The following is a 19,649-nucleotide window of genomic DNA, read 5'->3' on the forward strand; positions in this document are numbered from 1 at the left end:
ATATAGTTAATTTTAGTTAAACTCCAAATGCATATTGTAGCCTATCCCGTTATACATGGTACGGAGTGAACTGTACTCACGTTTCGTCTTCTGCTCTCGTCGTTGCCCATCACATTTTAAAATAATATAATAAACGGCTATAAAAGTAAGCTAAAACTTCTGAGTCTTCTCCGCTTTTAATATTAAAAAGAGCGCTGCAGATGCACGTGTCGGTGCTATGTTACGCCGCTCGCTCCGCTCCACGTCACTCCGGACGAGAAGCAGAAAGGCTCGATCACGCTCCAGTTCACCCTGTCACATTAATCAATCAGACTTCTGCTGTTCAACTTCATTGTGATTCACCAAAGACACTTTTATTCATCATACGTAGGTATTGGACGCAAAAAAGAGAAAATAATTTTATTGACAGATGAACAAGGCCACAGAGATAAGTTCCTTATCTTAGACATTGTTTGTAATCTTTAAATGGCAAATGAATGATAAGTAGCTTTAGCAGGTGTTAGATTTAAGACAGAAACACATATTTTGTACAAAAATATCAAAGTACTATGCATTAAAAGTGCTCAAGTATTAAAATTACAAACACCCTCAGTCTAGAAACAGATTTAACCATCAGCACAGTTACACTGTCTAACACAATGAAATGATGTCCATTGTTCTAACTTTATATTGCATGAGAATGAGGCACAGAAGCTTGCTGAGCAACAAAGTGAAATGTTAAAAATACTTTTGTGCTTTTTCGGCCTATGTCAAGCATCCATTTTTGCATATCCATCCATACAACAGTAATATGAGATATGATGAAACATACAACTATAGAATTGGCATTATTTGTTTTCAAGTTGCTGTGTTGTTCCTGAACCAGCAGGAAAAGGTGCTTTCAATTCTGCATTTGATTTAGACTGAGGAAATATTAAGCTACATAATTATTCCTCACTCCATTCAAATCTTCAATGCAAAAAGTGGTTTAAATTTAGAGCTTTGTGTGTGAAAAGCAGAGTGAATATATAAGTGGCACATAAAGTAAAATGTATTTGGTCAAAGTGGCACATAACATACTGGCTTATTTAAATAATTGCAAAGTAAGATATGGCAAATCAATTCAAGTATTGAAAAACTGAAATGACACTATACCCTATGAAAATCTATTCAGCAGGCTCTGACTGAGATCAGTGCTTAGATAAACACAAAGATACATTTGAAATAATTAGACCCGTCTCCCCTTTCCCTCTTTGAGTGGCAGTTGCTCTGATTCCAAACAGGCAGTCTGTGTAGAAATGTAGAAATATGTGTGTTCACTTGCGTCGGCTGAAAATGCTCTTTTTACTGGAGCTCTTGTCGGCAGTGCTGAGGCCGATGAGAAGCCGAGCCTTCTCGTCCTCCTCCTGCTGCTGCAGACTGTTGTCACTCTTCACTTCTGACGCCTTCCCTCGCACATCAGAACCCGCCGCTGGCTTTAGCCTCAGCTTTTCTTTTATCATCTGTGCACAATGTGGCCATAATGTTAATGCAATATGGTAACTACATAATCCACCTTGATGAGTGACAAATGATAGTACCTGTGCTACAAGCGCCTTACGACTGTCTCTCTTCACAGCCATGGCAAAGTCCAGCCATGTCCAAGTGTTGTTGTGATATTCCAAACAAGGCAGCACCAAGTTTAGATCTTTCCAGTCCACACTACTCTTTTCTCCCTTTGAAAACATTTGAGCAAATTAATAAACCAGAAAATTTACATGTTAATGGGAACTATTATGTAACTTGACTGTCATTACCTTGTAACTGACACACAGGGGCACTTGAGGAATCTTAATGTAAATGAAAGAGTTGTTCATAGCAGCTCTCTCCTTCATTTTATCAATATCATCAACGGGGTGCTGGTGTAGATATTACACATTGTTTTAAATTACTGTTAAAAAATGCAATGGACAATAAAAACCACATGACTCATTACCTCTGGAGGCTTTCTGAATGACCGTCTGACCCCTGCAGTTCGGTTAAGTCCCTGGGTCATGCTTTTGCTGGGACCAATGGGGCCTATGGTGTCCTCTGACGACTGCCGAGGCTTGACAGTGATCCCTGTAACACAGAGGGCCTCTCAACACTGTGGCCTCTCAGTGACTCTACACCCTGAACCCTATACTCCCACTGGGCACTAGACACATACACTCCACCACACACACATACCGACAGTCTTTTAATAGCCCAGAGTCATGACATTAATATCGCAGGCACATCCCACAAAGGAAACCAAGAAGTGTTATTGATTGGACAATAATGTGTTAGGAAGCACTGATACAAACCCTTGCTCCAGTTATTGAAAATGCATAAAATACATACCAGTAGTGACCAGTCTAAACTTGTCCTCCTCATCAGCAACTTCCTCCTCCTCAACATTTCGACCGGGGAAGAAAAATCCCATCATCCTTTTGAAGAACTGGTACATGAGTTGGATTGTTAGGGGAACCACATTCACCTGAAAAAGAAAATAATTTTTATATCAAAAATGTATCTCTGTAAATTATTCTTTAAAAAGAACTCTGCATTAAAACTCACTTCAAAATGTTCCTTCACTGAGATTCCTCCCACAGGGGGTCGCACTTTACTGAAGATGCGCAAGGCAAACTGGCGTCCTGATTGGCAGGTACTTTGTGGCCGTAGCACAACCTATGATGTAGAAGCAAATTTACAATTCCAAAGCATTTATTATTTATACACATGTAGGGAAAAGAAGCAAGAGCTAGGTCATAATGGAGACAATGTGGTATGAAACAAGATGCCCTTTACTTAATGAGATCTTCCAAATACATGCAACACGAACAATGCTGATTGCCACAACTGCATGAACAAATTGATCTGCACATCACGTTAATTTTATGTACATACCCTCAATCGCTGCATAAAAGGAGACCAGGTAAAGAAAATGCATATGAAATAATAGTATTTAAGCACTCATTGGTGTTAATTATTCACAAACTATAATATTAAAAATCCATCAATCAATAAATAGAATATTATAAAGGAGTACCTTGTATGCAGCATTTGGAAGAAGATTGTTCATCGTGAACCAACCAAGCTCCAAAAGATGCTCTGCTGTGTCATCAGACTTGTTCAGCTATAATATAAAAGGAATTTGTGGTCATCATCTTTACAAGATGTGTGCAAATACTTTATTTAGAAAACAGTTTTTAAAAAACTATGTGTACAAACAAAATGTGGCAGTTGTACCAATATAAATGTAACACTGGATGCTGATACTGACCTTGCTGTACATGAACCTCTGCAGCTCTAACTCTGCGATGCCAAGCTGTCCGTCCTCTTCAGTCAGACACCAACGTGCCTGAGCAAAGTAGATCTCTGTCCTCCTTGCACTCACATCTTCAGGGGGCTTCCTCAGCTCCAGCTTGTTGGCCCTCTGCAGCTGGAAGTCCTTGAAACACCTTAAATTTAAGGGAATGGATTATTTGTTTACTGTGGAAATTCAAAGTGAAAAATTAATAATATAGTAAAAAACCTGATTAGAATGTTGAGTTCTTCACTTTTCATCTGCATGTCATTCTTCTCCTGGTTCAGCTGATTCTGGAGTCCTATGTTAATTTCCATCATTTCTTCAGTGCTAATGTCTTCCGGTTGAGCCTGTTATCAAAATAAAATAATTTTAATGTAATTTATTAAAACTCCCCTTTTGATTAAGCCGTTAATGTAGCAGACCCTAGTATTTGAATAGATCTGCTTCTCCAGTCGCCTGATCTGAGCCAAGTGCTGTCTGACAGCCTCTTGAAGATGCAAGATACTGCTGCGCTGCTCCTCAGGGTTACTTGAAATCTCCAACTGGAACCGCACACGCTGCTTTTTCTCGCTGTGCTCCTAGAGAGTGGACAAAAGAGAAAAGCACATTAATATTTAAGATTTGAACAGAATAACAGAATAATTCATAACAATGGTCTGGGTCAGTTAGCCTGCCTTCCTCCTGGGCTCCACGTGTAGCAACAGGTTGTTTACAATATCCAGAATCATGGCATATTGAACAGGGTTTGTTGATATCTCAAGGTCATGGTGAATCAGGGTGAATGTGTCCACCGCTCCTGTAACACAAAACAACACCACACCATTAAAAAATCATACTTGACTCAATACAAAATTGACTGACAAGGAGAACCAGTTCAACAATAACATGTGCATTAATGCAGTGGTACACACCAGCTTGTTTCTTCAGTAGGTCTTCTTTCTCGTGGGTATTTCTCAGCTCTGGGGGTTTAATTTGTGTTGCCAGTTCAGGGTTTATGTCATGACTGTAGCTGATGTAGTGCATCCGGCAGCTACAGCGGGAGATGATTCGCTGAACCTGCTGAGTTTCGTTGACCTGTGCAGGCTGATTCCAATCTGTACAAGCAAAGATATATGGTAACTAATTGTGTATAGAGCTGAATCAAAACTGATTTGAGTATTGCGATAATTTTCAATATATTTATATCATTACTACATTATTAAAACCTAACAAGTATGGGATGTTGCTTGCAGAGAGAACATTACATAACCTAAAAATCTGCAGCTTTTGCAATTTTCCAGTCTGATTTTTATGTCATCATACCTGTTGTGGTGCTAACCATTCCACCCACTGCCTGGCCACTCTCCATCAGCTCCAGCACAGAGTCTAGATTTCTCTGTCTATGCTCTTCAATATTTTTAACCTGAATACAACAAAAATATTTAGTACATAATAACGGGTGAATCCTAAATGGTAAACACTTGCACTTACTTCTAGCCACAACTGCCTGTCCTCATCTTCAGATGGATTGAGCTCCATAGTGGCAAAGTACTGCATGCCGTCGAGCAGACATGTCCACGTGGTCTTCTGCTTTAGAGTGTCATTGTACCAGGAGGGATGGTGTTCACACTGAAGGAGTTGAGCCTTGGCTGCAGACACAAGCACACAGCCGGCGGTCTCTGTCCCACGCAACATCATCTGTACAAAAATATAAGACCCCAAAAGTTAAAACTAATAAAACTAACAGACAGTAAGTAGTAAGCAGTAAGCAAGGTAAAGGTAATATTTGTCTATTACTATTACCTGACAGTTAACCAACTCAATGAACCAGTTCCGATTGTAGACATCATCAGTTTGACAGGCTGCAATACCACAGAGCTGATCACTCACACCAGAATCTTCTTCTGAGAACACCACAAACTTATCAGTTTCTTCAATCAGCTTTTGGAGCATTGACGTTCCTATTAAGAAAAAGAAAAAACAAAATAAATCGTTAGAAATGTAATGATACTGGGTTTACATCATTAATATTGTTTATTAATCATATATAACAAAAACTAGCCCACCTTCATTTTTTTCAGCTCGGTTGAGGGTGCCGCTGGTGGTGGGTGTGGTGGGGGCAGTTGTGGCGGAGTAGTTGGAGGGAGTGCGTTTCAGCTTCTTTGCCTGAACTTGAGGGTCAATCTTGAGTCCCTTCAAAGCTTCAGTGGAGAGGTTCCTCTTCAAAACAGCGGCCTTTTTATAGCCGTCATACAGAGCAAAGGCAATGTTCCTGTTTGTGGTGGTCCAAGATGCACGCAGATCCACAAGTCGCAGTTTATGAGTGTAGGACGCATTAGTTTCATCTTTTATGTTCACCTCCTGTGCAGAAAGTATAGTTACTTACTAAAAAGAATAAAACAGGTTTACACTGTGGTTGTGTTCATATTACCTCCTCCATGCGGTTGCTTTGCCGCTGGTAGCTCAGCGAGGATAAGCTAACGAGATGGGTTTTCTTGACCTGGGCATTGAGCTGGTGGTCTGCAGTCTCATCCCATGTGGAGGCCATCAGGTGCACGGTCACCTGGGACAGTTCACTCACCATTTGAGTCACGTTCCACTCAGAGATCAGCCTTCTCATCACAGTCCCAGCTGTTGGAGACAATGCCAATTTTACTTAATGCAAATATACAACAATTAGTATAAATTAAAATATAGAGCGCATACCCTGTGGAATAAGCCTCTGAGCACCTCGAGTGAAGACATGCCCTTTGCTACATTCTACTTGGACTCCTCTTTGTTGAGCAAAAGACGCCCAGTACAGCACCTGAGGTGAGCAACACCAATTGGGGAGATAAGTTTGTTTTGGAAATGTCAATGTAAGACCAAGTTATTCTATTCACAGTTTGACACTGACCTGTAACTTAGGGAAAGCAGCTGTGTATGACATCTGTTTGTAATGCTGACCCAGCTTCTTGCGAACAGGTCTGAGGCTCTGGAATAGCTTGCCTCTGCATATTGGCCGAGAGACACTGGTCCAAGTGGCCCAAAAGTTCTGCATCCAACGCAAAGTGCTGCTGTACAGTAGGATTTTAGGTTGAACCAGCTCTGAAAAATAATACTTGTTAATACTTTTATTACAGATCTACAAAAATATAATAAACCAGAAAAACCCACCACACCTGAGCCCTGATTAAGATCCATGGTGATGGAAAGATTGAGGTTTTCTGAGCGAAAAGCTCTGTAAGAGTCGTGTGGTTGTCCTGAAGTCACGTCTGCAATACTGTCTGCACAGCACAGAGTCACTGCATGGTGATCATGAGGGTTTCCATGGCAAAGCCACTGAAGGTCAAGGGTCATACACAAGTTAGGTAATTGTAGAAAGCAGATATCATCATACCTGTTAATACAAAACAGAACAAACTTATTATAATATTATTTTACAATTTTGAGATACTTTTATGGTGTGTTAGTGTTTACTTTGAAGCAGTCCGAACATTCACATCCAAGTCGCCCTTGAACACAAATTGCCCAGGGTTCCAGTCAAAGTTAAGCTTAGACCATTCCCAGTGCAAATTTTCTGTTGTGTTGTAAGGGTCCTATAGCACAAAATAATTTTACTAAGCTAGGCATTGTTTCAAAAAGCTGTTTTCTGAGCTTTTGCTTACTTCTGTAGCAAGCTGATGGAGATTTGCTTGCTCAATGTCCATTATCCAGTGGCCATGGAGAAGGAGCCGACTTTTGTCCCACCAGGCGAGGAGAGGTGAGGGGTCAGCAGTTGGTTTGGTGAGCAAATCAACAGATTGACCAATTAGAGTCCAAGCAGGGTCCCAACAAGGTCCCCACACAATGGTGTACAGAGAGATGGTTGCTGTATAAATAAAAGAGGCACAAACAATGCTTTAGATTACCCAAATGATTCTTATGAATTGAGCAAAGTTCAATGTTTGTTCTGGAATATAAATAAAAATGGTTAGTCTAGTCACATTTAAAGTCATAGTAGAACTTGAGAGGTGGTATATTCCTGTGCACAGTCACATCTCCCCATGGCGGGCCAAGTGGGACAGTCTCTTTGCGATGACCTCTTGCTAACCCATCTTGTTCTGTCCCAACAAGTCGACCGGAGAGTTGCCATTCACGAATTTCAAACAAGTATCGTGGATAGTCCCGTATTCTTACTGTAAAAGCACAGAATAAAGCTATAAAGCTATAAAGTAAAACAATTACAGAGAAATGTTGTTGAACCATACCCAAAAATGCTGCGAGTTTGAATTTCACTGCTCGACACCATTGCACCACCAGGGGGAGTCCTTCTCTTGGGAATGGGCTTATCCAGTCGATGTCCCTCAGCTGCTCCCTCACCCTCTCTGGTCCATGAAGCGACTCATCAGCCAGGACCACTAGCTCCAGGTCTGACACAGTCCACGTGAGCAGGGACTTCCTCATTGGAGTGTTGGCATAGAGACGGCGAGAACGTTGGATGTAGATCTCAATGTGTTTTTTCTCCAGTGAACTATACAGCTCCTCTATTTTTCTGGCAGGCAGAAGTTCACCATGTTGCTTACGGAGATCAGCAACTTTCTTGTCAAGTAACTGCAGTCGCTTGGCACTTTCTTTACTTTCATCTTTCATCAACTCGTAGTTGTCACGCAGCTTAATTTCAAAGACATCATCGAGGAAAACAAATGAAAACTGACTGATTTTAAACACAAGATCAGGAGGCAATCGCTGAACATTAGCAGTTTGACTTTGGGACAGATGCAGTGTTTTTAACCATTTCTGAACACTAATGGCCATGTCGAATGTGTTGGAAAAATTATACTGGTAAGGAAATTCCACAGCCATTAAGGGACAAGTCATGACCCAGACCCGGTTGCAAGGCGTGGTCAGGAAGGAGAAAGTGTCTCTGTGCAACTGCATTTCTGTTACATCTGAATGTGTCTTGACATCAAGAGATTTAAAAGTGACAATGTTGTTTCCGTCAAAGTTAAAAATAAGAGATGGGGACTGTAGATGCATGGTACAAGCATGCTTTGACAGTAAAATAGCTTCTGCGTTTAGCATAATGTAGTTTTCTTCACTCACATGGGCTGTGACGCGTGTACTGCCAAGCTCAAGGCGCACTGTGAGACTTTTGTTTTGGCTTGAACCAGGGGCAGTTGGTTTCTCTGGACTTTCCTTTAGAGTTCTGTAAAGCATAAGCCAACACGCTTGTGCCTCCGTCATGTGTTGGTATAAAACCATGTGATCTGAAGGTGCCCATTCTATACTGAGCTCCTCTTGACATTGGACCTAAATCACATTATTGTCAAGATTAAGGACCAACTTGACATTATTATTATTTTTTAAAATGTGTTTGGTTACCTGAAAAGTGTGGGTGGTGATATGATAACAAAAAACGACAGTGGTTAGTTTCAAAATTGGATTTTGAGTCTCTGCGGCAGAACAACACACTTCCATGTTCTCCTTTACTGTCTTGATGATTGACAGAGCAGCGCCTTGTAGTGTGATATTACAGGTATCAGCAGAGCTCATAACATTTATGGTATCCATCCGCATAGACACAGCTCCTAACACCAGAAAAATAACCATCAAAATTCAATAGCATTAGATCTTACAGATCTTACTGTGTGATAAATCGTACCAGCCAGATTAGATAGTGTGAAGACATTGACATCCTCCAGACAAAAGTCCAATTTAAAGAGAAAGTTGAGATGTGACGGAGTGGTGGGTTGGATTGTTGACTCTTTAAGGGCAGGTGCAGCAGAAACCTCTGAAAGCTGTTGGTGTTTTACAGGAGGAACAAGCAGTGACAGAAGGCGAGAGAGACACAGTGCACAAGTCTCTGATAGCTCCACTTGCAGCCCCTTTAGGCTAGACTCCAAATTGAGACATGGCAACTGATCACAAATCTCAAAGTGGGGTCGGTTCAAACTCCCCTGGACATGAAAAAATCTGTTATTTAATCCATCATTTGGTTGTTAAATACCACAAACATACCTTTACCTTTAGTGTTAGAGAGTCTAGTATGAGGGCTTCTCCCCACACATGTTTTCCAGGCGGGTGTGGAGCCTGTTGGATATGAGAGCCTTGGCCCACTCTCCACCAGAAACTGTCCAGGACCAGAGAGGCGCGCTGGTGCACGTTCTGTGGCTCTGGTGACTCGTGGTCCATTTTCATGTCAGGCAGATGCTTCAATTCTGAACCAGTGATTACAAAAAAAAAAAAAAAAAAAAAAAAGGGGGTGGGTTGTGGATCATATAGCATTGAGATGCCTGCAGTTTCATTAATGCATTTTGGACTTCTGCATGTTATCACTTATTTATAATATAACACATGGATTTGCAATTGATACTTTGCAGCTGATGTTGAACTGAGCACGCGCCATTGTCAGAAGCTCTATTAGACTGAGCTTTATTTTAACACAATCTGATGAGAAACAGCTGACTTAGCTGGAACTTCAAAATATGAATATTCAGTGCTCTTAAACAAGTATCTCACACATAAAATTACAGTCACAAGGTACCTAGCATTAGCCAGCTGTTTTCACTCTCACCTTTTTGTTAAAAATCAAACACCTAATCAGGACCATGAATGCTCGTATTGATCACAGGCCCTAGAAAATATGTTGTTTAAATCCATTTTATATTTTTTCTTGAGTTTTGTACAATCTTACAACAGTTTTTTCTAATGTATGCATTGTGTCACCATGGTAACTCCTACATGTATCTCTAATGGTGAAATGAACATGAAGTCACTGCAAAGTATCAAAAGAAAAACTACCTCAGCTTAGATGTTGAACTGTCAAAGCTGTAAGTAAGGTGTGTTTAGTTAATAAATAACACTCACAATTTGCAGACCACCTTATCTAACCTTGACTGCCATTATGCATTAAGCTCTTCTAGATAACACAATAAATTGAAATAACAATAAGGCAATAGTTAGTACCTGCATTAACAGACAGGAATCCTAGTGCAAAAGGTGTGGTGTCTCCCAGTTGCACTGACACATTCACATTGGTAACACTAGACATGAGCATTACAGGAGCGTCCAGGTGAGGAAAGCACCTAAGGAGGAGGAGGAGGTTGGGGAAATAAACTAGGGGACTACATAAATAATGTAATTAAAGTTAAGAAAAAAGGATAGTACACGAGCACATGGGTAAGAGCAAAAATAGAAAGAGATGGATATTAAATTATCTTACATTTACTTTTTGCCAGGTTAGAAATAATACATTCCAGTAATACAATTAAAAGCTCCACTGTGTAACATTTCAGTAAATAAATAGACTAACATGAAAGCATTTATTTAGCAAAGCCTTTGCAAAGTATGGCTTTACCTTACCAATAAATACAAGCAGGTAGCATGCGCATCACCAAAAATGTTATGCAGTGGGGCTTTAAATTGAATGTGAACTGCCACTTGCCTTTTTCTATGTGCAGTTTTTCTGTGCAGTAGTTTTTCCCATGAAAACAGATTAAGCCAATGGGAAAACTCTTGATGACGGTAGTGTATGATACAAGTGTTTACAGTGAAAGAGCAGGCAATATCCATGGATGAAACCTTAAACAAGAAGCCAGTTAAATATTTCGTAATAATTCTGAATGCAATTGGCAAAACTGCTATCTCACTTGCAGTGATGTCTTTAGTGTGTTCACACAAAGAATCCTTTGTCTACTCTGGGAAAGAAGAAGTCCATCTGCCAAGGGATAAATGATCAGATCAGCCAATGATCTTTAAGCACAAATATAAATATACTTTAAACAAACCTTCCAGTAGGATATGGAGATGACTTTGGGGAAAGCTCAGCTCAGGGGTAAAGCTTTTGAGTGGATGCTGTTCATTGTCTCGTCCATAGCAAAGTTTCAAAGACTTCAGAGTCCAGTTCAAGTGCCTGAGAATAACAAGTGGGTCAGTACAAAGAATATAATATTCAATTCCTGCTTTTCCTTTTTGTATTTGTACAGTAAAGTAAGCTAAAAATAACTCTATGTTGACTGTACTAACATTTACCAAAAAGATGATGTAATATGTAATGTAACAACAACATATTAATAATGTAAGAGATATGCTATGTAACTGAATGAATGTGACCAAAAATATTTAGCAAATTGCTCAAAATCAATGGGAAAGTTTGACTCACCTTTTCTGGCTGTGCATGGACAGAGTTACATTTGTATTATCAAATTCCACATTGACTTTCTCAGGAATGAGCTGATGAAACTGTTCCACATCCTCCGTTCGAATAAACTCACCATCTTCACAATCTAACATAAAAACAATAACATGCAGCATAACACTGATTTTGAGTACTTCACTTGAGCAATTGACTTACTAGAGTTGTCATATGTTGATATGGTTTTGGTGGGGGAAGAAGGAAGCACGAGCTGACTGAGGAAAAGCCCTTCATGTAGCTCTCCTATGAGCGTCCTCACACATAGAGATAAACAGCCTGGCTTCAGATCAGGCAGGCTCACATCACCTGACAACAACAGGCTCACTGCAACCTCAGCCAAACATATGTCCTACGGAAGAAAAATAAAATGAAACACAAATAATCACATATTCACAGCATATTATATGTCAAGATAAAAATGCCTTACCAATTGGCTACTTTTCAGAACTTTACTGCTTAGCTGCCCCACAGAAAAATCCCATGACAATCTTATACAAAAAAAAAAATTGTGAGTAAAAAAATCGAGAAAAATCATATATTGTTTATAATTTCATCTTACTTTTTGCTTTGATGGTCAAGTAGTAAGGTTATGCCAGTGATCGTCATATGCCATAGTGACTCTGACAATGCGAGATTCAGGACCATAATATTGATTGAGCTGATGTGGAATGATAGCAGCTGAAATTGAATACGAGAAAAAAAAAGTTGAAATTCAGTGTCTTACCCTTATCGTAAAATGAATACTGATCATACTGATAAGGCAACATACTTGTGAAAAAAAGCGAAGTAAAGTTGGGTTGACTGACATTTTTCCAGATTTCTTTCCATGGCTCTTTTTCAGTACTGGACTCATTGGTGAGTGCAAGTCAAACCTTATCCGAGATTCTCCAATGCATAATCCCAAGTATCTCCTGCAAAAACATGTTTGTAGGTGAGATATGGTAGTACTGTAGAATATCAGGTTCAGCAGCATACTCACGGCAATCCTGGGTTAAACAGTTTACTTGATATCCATATTCTGTCAATTTCCTGTCACATATAAAGATAATTGTCAGAAAATTTAACAACATTACTTAAATGTCTGAATAAACTTTTTCTGGGTATGAGTTTGTGTTAAGTGACATTATTTGTGCTTACCAACGTATGCTGAGGGTGAAACTGGAGGACCACTCCATTTATAGAAAACAGGCCAAATGAGTTGATTTTTAACTCGGCATTAAAGGCAGTTCTAAAATATTTTATAGCCAACCTGCATAGAAACCACCTACAAAAAGAGATATGGGGTGTATGAATGACTTTTCAAGACTTGGACTAAAATTTGCCAGAATGCATATCAATACCTGCACACAACCCATAAGAACAAACATCCGAAAATAAATAAAAGAGGTAGAGCTGTTAGAAGAAGAGACATCATGCCCCGGATATGGTGAACATGCTGCGGCTGCTCCTCTATCTTCTACCAGCTGCTGTTACACAGAAGGCTGCTGTCGAGAACAAGTTCACTTTAGAATAAACTAGAACCACGTTTATTTACAATACTGACCATTTGTCTCTATTAGACAGATATATGTGTGCTGATAATTATTGGATTTGAAATTAAATAACCACACTAGCTAAAGTTAAGGCAGCATTTCATGAGGAAAACTATGAAGAAAACAAGACTGGCTAAAGTGTTAGCAATACGGAAAAGCGACATTATCGCCAAAATAATGTTAAGACAAATGTTGACAGTCAAACAAATGCCCATCTATATGGACGGTAGTTCCACTCAAATAGCCTCGCACATGAAATAGTTAAAACATTTGCAACCGCGTCACCCCAAAAATCAGTAGCCAATCTGTGCTGGTAACGGTGTATGCTAATGCTAAAGACCTAGCCCAGTTAGCACAATTGCACTGATAACTTACACCCTACATAATAAATGATGCATGCAAGTCATAATGAACCCACCTGGCATATCAAAAGTATCACCCTTCGTAAAAGAAGACACCTAAGGAGACGCAGATTTGTGTGAGAGTTTGGGGAGAAGTAAACAGTGTTCTGTGGTCCGCCCTTCTGCTCTGCTGGCATCTCATGTCTCAGCTCCAGTCAGCACTGGAGAGGCTGGAACAGGGCCAGACTGCTCTGATTTCAGCAAATCGTTTCTAATTCGTTATAAACACGAACATTTACATAATTTAAAAATTTATAAACAAGTTTATTTAATTAATTACTATGGTACATTGTCATAAATGTGAAATAATTATAATAATTGTAATTAAGTAAAGATCTTGCTTTTACAAGACTGCTGTTGTCAGTTTTAATGGTTTCAATACATGACTTCATATCAAAATGTAATACAATAATTAGGTATGGTTTCAAAAAGGCTGTAGTGCGGCATTTTCTCAGGCTGTTGCCTTCTGTCTGTTGTGTTTGGCAAACCACTCTTCACTTTTATCTGCAGCCATTGCCTATAAGCGAGACAAAATATTGCATGAGGAACATGTGTGTTGTTTGTTTTACATATGAGAAAGAAAACTGTGTACATACTCACTTGATTAAGTAATTCATTTCCTTGAGGATCCACCGAAGAAAGTTGCCTAAAAGCCTCGTCTCCAACAAAGCAAATCTCATGGCCGTCCTAGTATAAATATAGGTATTTAAGTAACTGTGTATTTATTGTCATAAAATAGTATTGTTATTATGTTATAACTGATATATAATATAACTTACTGGATCTGACAAAATAACCACATCCACAGTGGCTTTCCCAGGTGTGTCAAGACTGACCAATGGCGTTAGAATCTTTTGATTTTCTTTTTTCATCAGAGATTCGAGGTCGGGCAGCTAAATGAGTTTACACATCATAACACATACATAATAAAATGAAAATGTTTCTACAAGGTCAAAGATGTGTTCAATACCTGATCTCTTGGGCATGAAAATGCAATTCTTCCAAATGCTGTTCCATGATCTACTGGCCCGCAGACATCATGAAGTTCCAGCTTACACTAATAGCAAACATATTATGTAATTAACAAATAATCAACTATTCTGAGACAATTCTTTATCCCCTTACTTGTTTATCTGTATATCCCATTAAAACAGTTTTCTTCTGCTCATTTCTATCCAAGACCTTCATACCCAGGAGTGTAGTCCAATAGTGGATGGATTTCTGCAGGTCTGACACAGCCAGGCACACCTTCTGAACAGGGTCTACAGAGTAAAATTAGTAAATGAGTGACAGTGACATTCACAGTTACTTATGTGTACCCATTTTAATGCAGTGCTTTCTGCACTCACCAGTGAGAGGCTTGTCTTGGTCTATCAGATAGAAGGGATAACCTCCCGGAGCATGGGTCAGATAAAGGCCCTCTTCCACCTGGGTCAGAGGCCAGCCCAGATGTTTGGCATTGCTGACAGCTTTACTTGACTGTAGAGTAATGCCCTGTAATGTAAAGAACAAACATGTATCCACTTCCCTGCAACAGTACACTAACTGTAGTAAGTTAGATGAAGTAAATTTTATATTTCTTACCAGAAAGTCATTGCCCAGTCGGTACTCTCCCACACCATAATTGTATGTCAATTCAGCAACAAAATGTTCATCTTCTGGCCCAAATCCAACCATTGTCTTGCTCCACTTTCCATCATAAGGGCTACATAGGAATGCATTGTTTTCTCAGCTCATTAATAACCCCATTACACATGGAGCAAAGTCCAAATGCACTGGTGTAATATTATTCATACATACCCATTACATGTAGCTTTGCAGCCTTCTTCAAATTCCTCATGCCGAAGAACCTTTAATGCATTTTGATTAAAAATGTAGTCGACATTAGCAAGTGAAATGGCAGCAGAGGAATGTGAGATGAGCAGAGAATGAAGCTAGCAGTATGTGTAAACCTAATTTGATAAGTTCTTACTGAGCAATACCTTCATTCCAAGAACATCTCGATAAAAAGTGGCTGTTTTGCTCCTGTCGCCAACTTTAAAAACAAAATGTAAAGCCCTCCTCAAAGCCATGACTGCTGCTGTCTGACGGTACTTCGAGCTACTGTAATGTTCGATTATCAGGCCTGGCGATCGATGATTCGGCCATCAACTGGGATCATAACAACGCTACTGTGCAAATCAGATTTAGTATTAGAAGTGTAGAATAAATGAATTAATCAAAAGTAACTTTACGTCTAACATAATATCTTGCCTTCATTAATATTTACAGTCTTACAGACTTTATAAATATTTTATGGACACACGGTGGCAGTGTGGGGCATGATGGCATGAACGTCGCACAGAACAACGACGTAGAAAACAGTGATGGCAGCCTACATGAGAAGCGTGTTTTGTCTACTTCCATTTGAGAGTAAAGCTATATTATTGGGAAAAAGAAGTAGTAGACCTATTGCGGAAAGTAAACGGTATGTGCGCGGACTGAGGAGGAAACCGGTCAACGTGTTATTTCCAGAAGATGACACGTCAAAGGTTATCAAGCCAAAATCTGTCCCCAGACAGCAGCAACCCGAGAAGATGGAGAAACCAACCAAGGACATTAGGGACAATGCTGAAAGAAAGTTTGTCAATGAGAGGAAAAGTGTTTATACTGTCCCAAAAGATGTTCAGAAGAGACCTATCACACAAGATGAGATCGCAGGACTCCGTTTTGAGAGGGCTTTCTCCGGAGACAAGAGACTATCGTGAGTCCATCACTGATCACTGACAACTCATGTGTCATACTGCAGTGTGTACACTATTTGTTTTTCTTATTCGTTGCATTTATTTTTTCCTGATGATGTATTTCTATTGTAGTTTACCATTACTGATTTTTGCATAGCCTATGATTTTGAGACACTGAATTAATTCACCCATGTAGCTTTGATAATGATTTCTATACCTGTGTGTCTTTCTTACGCCTCTCAGGAGAGTGGTGAGTGTGGCTCGGTCTAGGACTTTTCGAGAGCATCAGGGTAAGATCCTGTTGGAGGGCAGGAGGCTGATCAGTGATGCCCTAAATGCTGGGGCCATCCCACAGATGGTGTTCTTCAGTTCAATGGATCGCCTTTTGGAGCTCCCTGTGGTCAAGCTGAAACGGGCCACTCTGGTCAAAGTAAAGTTTGAAGATATAAAAATCTGGTCTGATCTAGTGGCACCACAAGGTGTAATAGGTAGGCATCTTCTATCAATTTTAATACATTCTCTTAACTTCTCACTGATTAATAAAAAACTATGCTTATTTTGTGATTTCAGCCATATTTTCTCGCCCAGACCCCTCAAAATTAAAATATAACAGTGATTATTCAATACCCTTGTCTGTGATATGTGATAATATTCGTGACCCTGGAAATCTTGGGACGATACTACGATGTGCTGATGCAGCAGGTTGTCAGAGTGTCCTCCTCACTAAAGGTATGTTCTTCATTATGATTACAATTTTTGTTTTAGAATACTAACGGTAGCTTGATTATTTTATGCATAGGTTGTGTTGATGCCTGGGAACCTAAAGTATTACGTGCTGCAATGGGTGCCCATTTCCGCCTTCCCCTTTATTCCAACGTGCACTGGGATGATATTGAAAACCATCTGCCCAAATCTGTGACTGTCCATGTGGCAGACAGTGGGAACAGTGGGAATAGACGAATGGAAATCGCAGAGCCAAAACCTGATGAACTGAAAACATCTCAGAAAGCAGGATATTACGGCTGGGTCAGAGCACAGCCTAATCACAAACAAGTGGACTATGAGGACTATGATTCAGATTCGGATAATGAATATGAACTGTCTCTTCCCACAGTGGAGACTAAACTGTACCATGAGCCATGGGCTCAAAGCACCACGGCTCTTGTGATCGGAGGCGAAACACATGGTCTCAGTGTAGAGTCGGTGCAACTTGCAGAAAAAACGTCTGGCCACAGACTTTTTATTCCTGTAGTTCCTGAAGTAGACAGTTTAAATTCTGCCATGGCAGCCAGCATCCTCCTGTTTGAGGGCAGAAAACAACTAATGCAGCAACTTCACTCCATAAAGTCAAAGTCTCAGATCGTCAACAGGACAAAACATGTGATTAAATAATGGACAAGCAAAAAAAAAAAAACACACAGAGTAAACACAATATCCTTAGATGCATTTATAATATTTATATTGATTCTGCAGATTCAATGACCAAAAAAGTGTTCCGATTTGTTGCCTGTGGTTTTGCCCTTTATAGCCTGCATCCATATGCATTTTCAGGGGAGAAGCATGTGTTGGCTGTTGTTTCTCATAGTGAAAACAAACATTGAAAGAAGTAAATGAGTCACTGCATTTTATTAGTTTACATAGATTTGCCTTTACTTATAGTACTATTGTGCTTACCAGTGCATTGAAATAAATGGTCAGGTCAAAGGGTAGATACCAAAAGTAACAGAATTAGAGGATTATAAATACATTCAACACCCTCTTTGCGTTTTGTGCCAAACATGATTCAAGATTATCACCACCAGAAAAGTCCCACTGACTATGAACGTGAACCATCATTTCCACATAAATGCAAGTCTTACATTCTAACTTGAACATACAAATACAAAAGGATTGAAAGCTTCAGTCATTGATATGTAAAAAGCAAGCACATTGTGTTCTTAGGTGTTTAAAATAGGACCCTGATGCTGTACAGCTACATCCAGCTGAGCTTTAGTGAAATGTGTGACAAACAGGTAACAAAGTGAGCATAGGTCCATTTGGGAATATTGAGTTCTCCACAATTCACATACATCTATTAAGTGAAAAAAATATTTTCCTCAGGCAAATCTCAAACAAAATCTCCATATATATATTACTGTGAAGGTTATAGCCAATGCAAGGCACCACAGGAGAAAAGGACTCCATTTAAGATAATGTCTAAAAGTTAAAATGTCAGTAAAAAATAGGATGTGTCCAACAGTCTGATAACGGGGGAGAAACAAGGGAAAGAGCTTGATGATATGAGTCCCATGTTTCTGTATTCTAGATGGGCTCTGGTTTGAGTTTCTCAGCCAGGAAGTCATTGACAAACTGCTCCACAATAGCTGGTGTAATCTCCTCAACGTCAAGCACGTACTTGGCCCGGGCCGACATGTCCAGGATGGTAAGCAGAGGAGCAGCCTCTGGGAGGTTTGTGTAATCTCGCAAAGAGTCAGTCATGTCATCCTGTAGAAGTAAAAGGGAAGTCAGATTAATGATTTACAGTTAGCACATTCCTTAGAGTATTTTTGCAACCATTCACTTCAAACAATAGACAAAAGCACTGGGTTATGAAAGCTTTGCACATGTTGTGTGTTTAAGTGTTAAAATTGTACTATTTAATTTTTTTTATTTATTTGGAATACCTGGTCTCATAGATTAGTATTGGTGCTGTATAATGATAGACAAAAGAAAAGCAATTAGCAAAAAAAAAAAGATCAGATCACAATTTGATTTTTTCAACGTGAACTTGATCTCCATCTCCACAAATGTATGCAATGGCTTCTCTTTATTTTTTTGTTATGTGACTAGCCAAAAACCAAACAACTTTTTAAAATAAATAATTCTAACCATCTGTTGGCAATCCTCTTGAGACAAATTAATACTTTCAGCTAAACCTTTGTTAACCTAAGCCCAAAGCAAAATGTCTAGTATTGAAGCTTTTGGACTGAAATCAAACAGAGACAGATTTGAACAATAATTTAAGTTGGCAGTTGGGAGTCCATGTGGATATCTAATTCAGGCGAATTGCTTCAATCACATTTCAGATTTCACTGGTCATGTTTTAGTACAAGGTTAGAACTTATCAAATGAGTAGAGCTACACTAATTTCAAGTGCACAGTTTCACAGTTGCATATTTCCCCTCAGTAAAAATAATGTGACTTAAAAGACAGATTTTTAAAAGAAAAGAATCCATGGGAGAAATTACACAGAAAATGCAGAACTGACACCAAAGATCCAGGAGGTGGTGCTGCATCACATTGAAGTGTGTAGTAAACTGAATGGTTCACACAAATATCTAACTAACTCCTCAATTGTCTTCGCTACTTCAGTATTTGGCACCCTTGTCAGTGTAGGGATATGAGTGTATTAATGTAATGCAACTAATATCCAACATACACATATAAACACTCTAAAAAGATTGTGACCTAAATATTTTTAGAAAAATACTTTGGCAACCACACAAGATCCACTTCATAGTACATCCATACTATCCATTTCATCTTGATTTTGAGAGATAATAATCACGTCCTGGCATATGGAGGAAGTTA

At 39.4% G+C, this 19,649-nt stretch overlaps 4 protein-coding genes across 7 annotated transcripts in view; 1 reads left to right on the forward strand and 3 right to left on the reverse strand.

Annotated features, from left to right (window-relative positions):
- Nucleotides 1-367: 367 nt before the first annotated feature.
- On the reverse strand, nucleotides 368-13,520 carry LOC110163664 (bridge-like lipid transfer protein family member 2). Of its 3 annotated transcripts, none has more exons than XM_055148082.1 (40): nucleotides 13,374-13,520; nucleotides 12,764-12,907; nucleotides 12,561-12,687; nucleotides 12,403-12,452; nucleotides 12,193-12,334; nucleotides 11,983-12,101; nucleotides 11,851-11,911; nucleotides 11,583-11,772; nucleotides 11,391-11,514; nucleotides 11,017-11,141; nucleotides 10,879-10,946; nucleotides 10,674-10,810; nucleotides 10,196-10,314; nucleotides 9,254-9,447; nucleotides 8,892-9,186; nucleotides 8,612-8,817; nucleotides 7,498-8,539; nucleotides 7,234-7,425; nucleotides 6,916-7,118; nucleotides 6,728-6,846; nucleotides 6,430-6,647; nucleotides 6,165-6,355; nucleotides 5,975-6,074; nucleotides 5,700-5,899; nucleotides 5,335-5,629; nucleotides 5,072-5,229; nucleotides 4,760-4,966; nucleotides 4,592-4,691; nucleotides 4,201-4,383; nucleotides 3,964-4,085; nucleotides 3,712-3,867; nucleotides 3,515-3,636; nucleotides 3,263-3,440; nucleotides 3,029-3,115; nucleotides 2,557-2,667; nucleotides 2,341-2,476; nucleotides 1,955-2,079; nucleotides 1,776-1,877; nucleotides 1,560-1,694; nucleotides 368-1,481 (listed from the first exon to the last, which is right to left on the reverse strand). In XM_055148082.1, exons 2-40 carry the CDS (start codon nucleotides 12,835-12,837, stop codon nucleotides 1,296-1,298), a joined length of 6,699 nt encoding a protein of 2,232 aa, XP_055004057.1. In that variant the 5' UTR covers nucleotides 12,838-12,907; nucleotides 13,374-13,520; the 3' UTR covers nucleotides 368-1,295. The 3 variants fall into 3 exon arrangements, with proteins under 3 accessions (XP_055004057.1, XP_055004055.1, XP_055004056.1); XM_055148080.1 differs by having other exon boundaries at nucleotides 10,196-10,353; XM_055148081.1 differs by having other exon boundaries at nucleotides 10,196-10,353; nucleotides 12,764-12,904; nucleotides 13,374-13,513.
- Nucleotides 13,521-13,599: 79 nt separating this feature from the next.
- On the reverse strand, nucleotides 13,600-15,497 carry glod4 (glyoxalase domain containing 4). 2 transcript variants are annotated; one of them, XM_020928673.2, is made up of 9 exons: nucleotides 15,339-15,497; nucleotides 15,157-15,206; nucleotides 14,941-15,061; nucleotides 14,706-14,850; nucleotides 14,482-14,618; nucleotides 14,327-14,413; nucleotides 14,136-14,249; nucleotides 13,957-14,043; nucleotides 13,600-13,873 (listed from the first exon to the last, which is right to left on the reverse strand). In XM_020928673.2, the coding sequence occupies exons 1-9, from the start codon at nucleotides 15,426-15,428 to the stop codon at nucleotides 13,808-13,810; spliced, it is 897 nt and encodes a 298-aa protein (XP_020784332.2). In that variant the 5' UTR covers nucleotides 15,429-15,497; the 3' UTR covers nucleotides 13,600-13,807. The 2 variants fall into 2 exon arrangements, with proteins under 2 accessions (XP_020784332.2, XP_055004059.1); XM_055148084.1 differs by having other exon boundaries at nucleotides 13,953-14,043.
- A 191-nt stretch (nucleotides 15,498-15,688) lies between these two features.
- On the forward strand, nucleotides 15,689-18,951 carry mrm3a (mitochondrial rRNA methyltransferase 3a). Its single transcript, XM_020928672.2, has 4 exons — nucleotides 15,689-16,099; nucleotides 16,323-16,567; nucleotides 16,650-16,808; nucleotides 16,879-18,951. The coding sequence occupies exons 1-4, from the start codon at nucleotides 15,723-15,725 to the stop codon at nucleotides 17,469-17,471; spliced, it is 1,374 nt and encodes a 457-aa protein (XP_020784331.1). The 5' UTR covers nucleotides 15,689-15,722; the 3' UTR covers nucleotides 17,472-18,951.
- nxn (nucleoredoxin) overlaps nucleotides 17,687-19,649 on the reverse strand; it is a 35,927-nt gene continuing 33,964 nt past the window's right edge. Inside the window, exon 8 of the mRNA XM_020928653.2 lies at nucleotides 17,687-18,563. Coding sequence (XP_020784312.1) covers nucleotides 18,381-18,563 — 183 coding nt within the window. The 3' untranslated portion in view covers nucleotides 17,687-18,380. The remainder of the gene's footprint in view (nucleotides 18,564-19,649) is intronic.

The sequence above is a fragment of the Boleophthalmus pectinirostris genome, unplaced genomic scaffold (genome assembly GCF_026225935.1).
Source record: "Boleophthalmus pectinirostris isolate CB_2022bp ecotype Guang Dong unplaced genomic scaffold, ASM2622593v1 HiC_scaffold_9, whole genome shotgun sequence".
In the NCBI taxonomy this organism is placed as follows: domain Eukaryota; kingdom Metazoa; phylum Chordata; class Actinopteri; order Gobiiformes; family Gobiidae; genus Boleophthalmus; species Boleophthalmus pectinirostris.

Coding starts and splice junctions, on each gene's coding strand:
- LOC110163664 (XM_055148080.1), bottom strand. CDS start 12,837: ATGATGTCTCTTCTTCTAACAGCTCTACCTCTTTTATTTATTTTCGGA. Junction 12,102..12,192: donor TACTTCGCTTTTTTTCACAA/GTATGTTGCCTT, acceptor ATTCAATTTCAG/CTGCTATCATTCCACATCAG. Junction 11,773..11,850: donor TTCTGAAAAGTAGCCAATTG/GTAAGGCATTTT, acceptor TTTCTTCCGTAG/GACATATGTTTGGCTGAGGT.
- glod4 (XM_020928673.2), bottom strand. CDS start 15,428: ATGGCTTTGAGGAGGGCTTTACATTTTGTTTTTAAAGTTGGCGACAGG. Junction 14,619..14,705: donor CCAAGACAAGCCTCTCACTG/GTGAGTGCAGAA, acceptor TTTACTCTGTAG/ACCCTGTTCAGAAGGTGTGC. Junction 14,044..14,135: donor TGGTTATTTTGTCAGATCCA/GTAAGTTATATT, acceptor TATTTATACTAG/GACGGCCATGAGATTTGCTT.
- mrm3a (XM_020928672.2), top strand. CDS start 15,723: ATGGCAGCCTACATGAGAAGCGTGTTTTGTCTACTTCCATTTGAGAGT. Junction 16,568..16,649: donor GGCACCACAAGGTGTAATAG/GTAGGCATCTTC, acceptor TTGTGATTTCAG/CCATATTTTCTCGCCCAGAC. Junction 16,809..16,878: donor GAGTGTCCTCCTCACTAAAG/GTATGTTCTTCA, acceptor TTTTATGCATAG/GTTGTGTTGATGCCTGGGAA.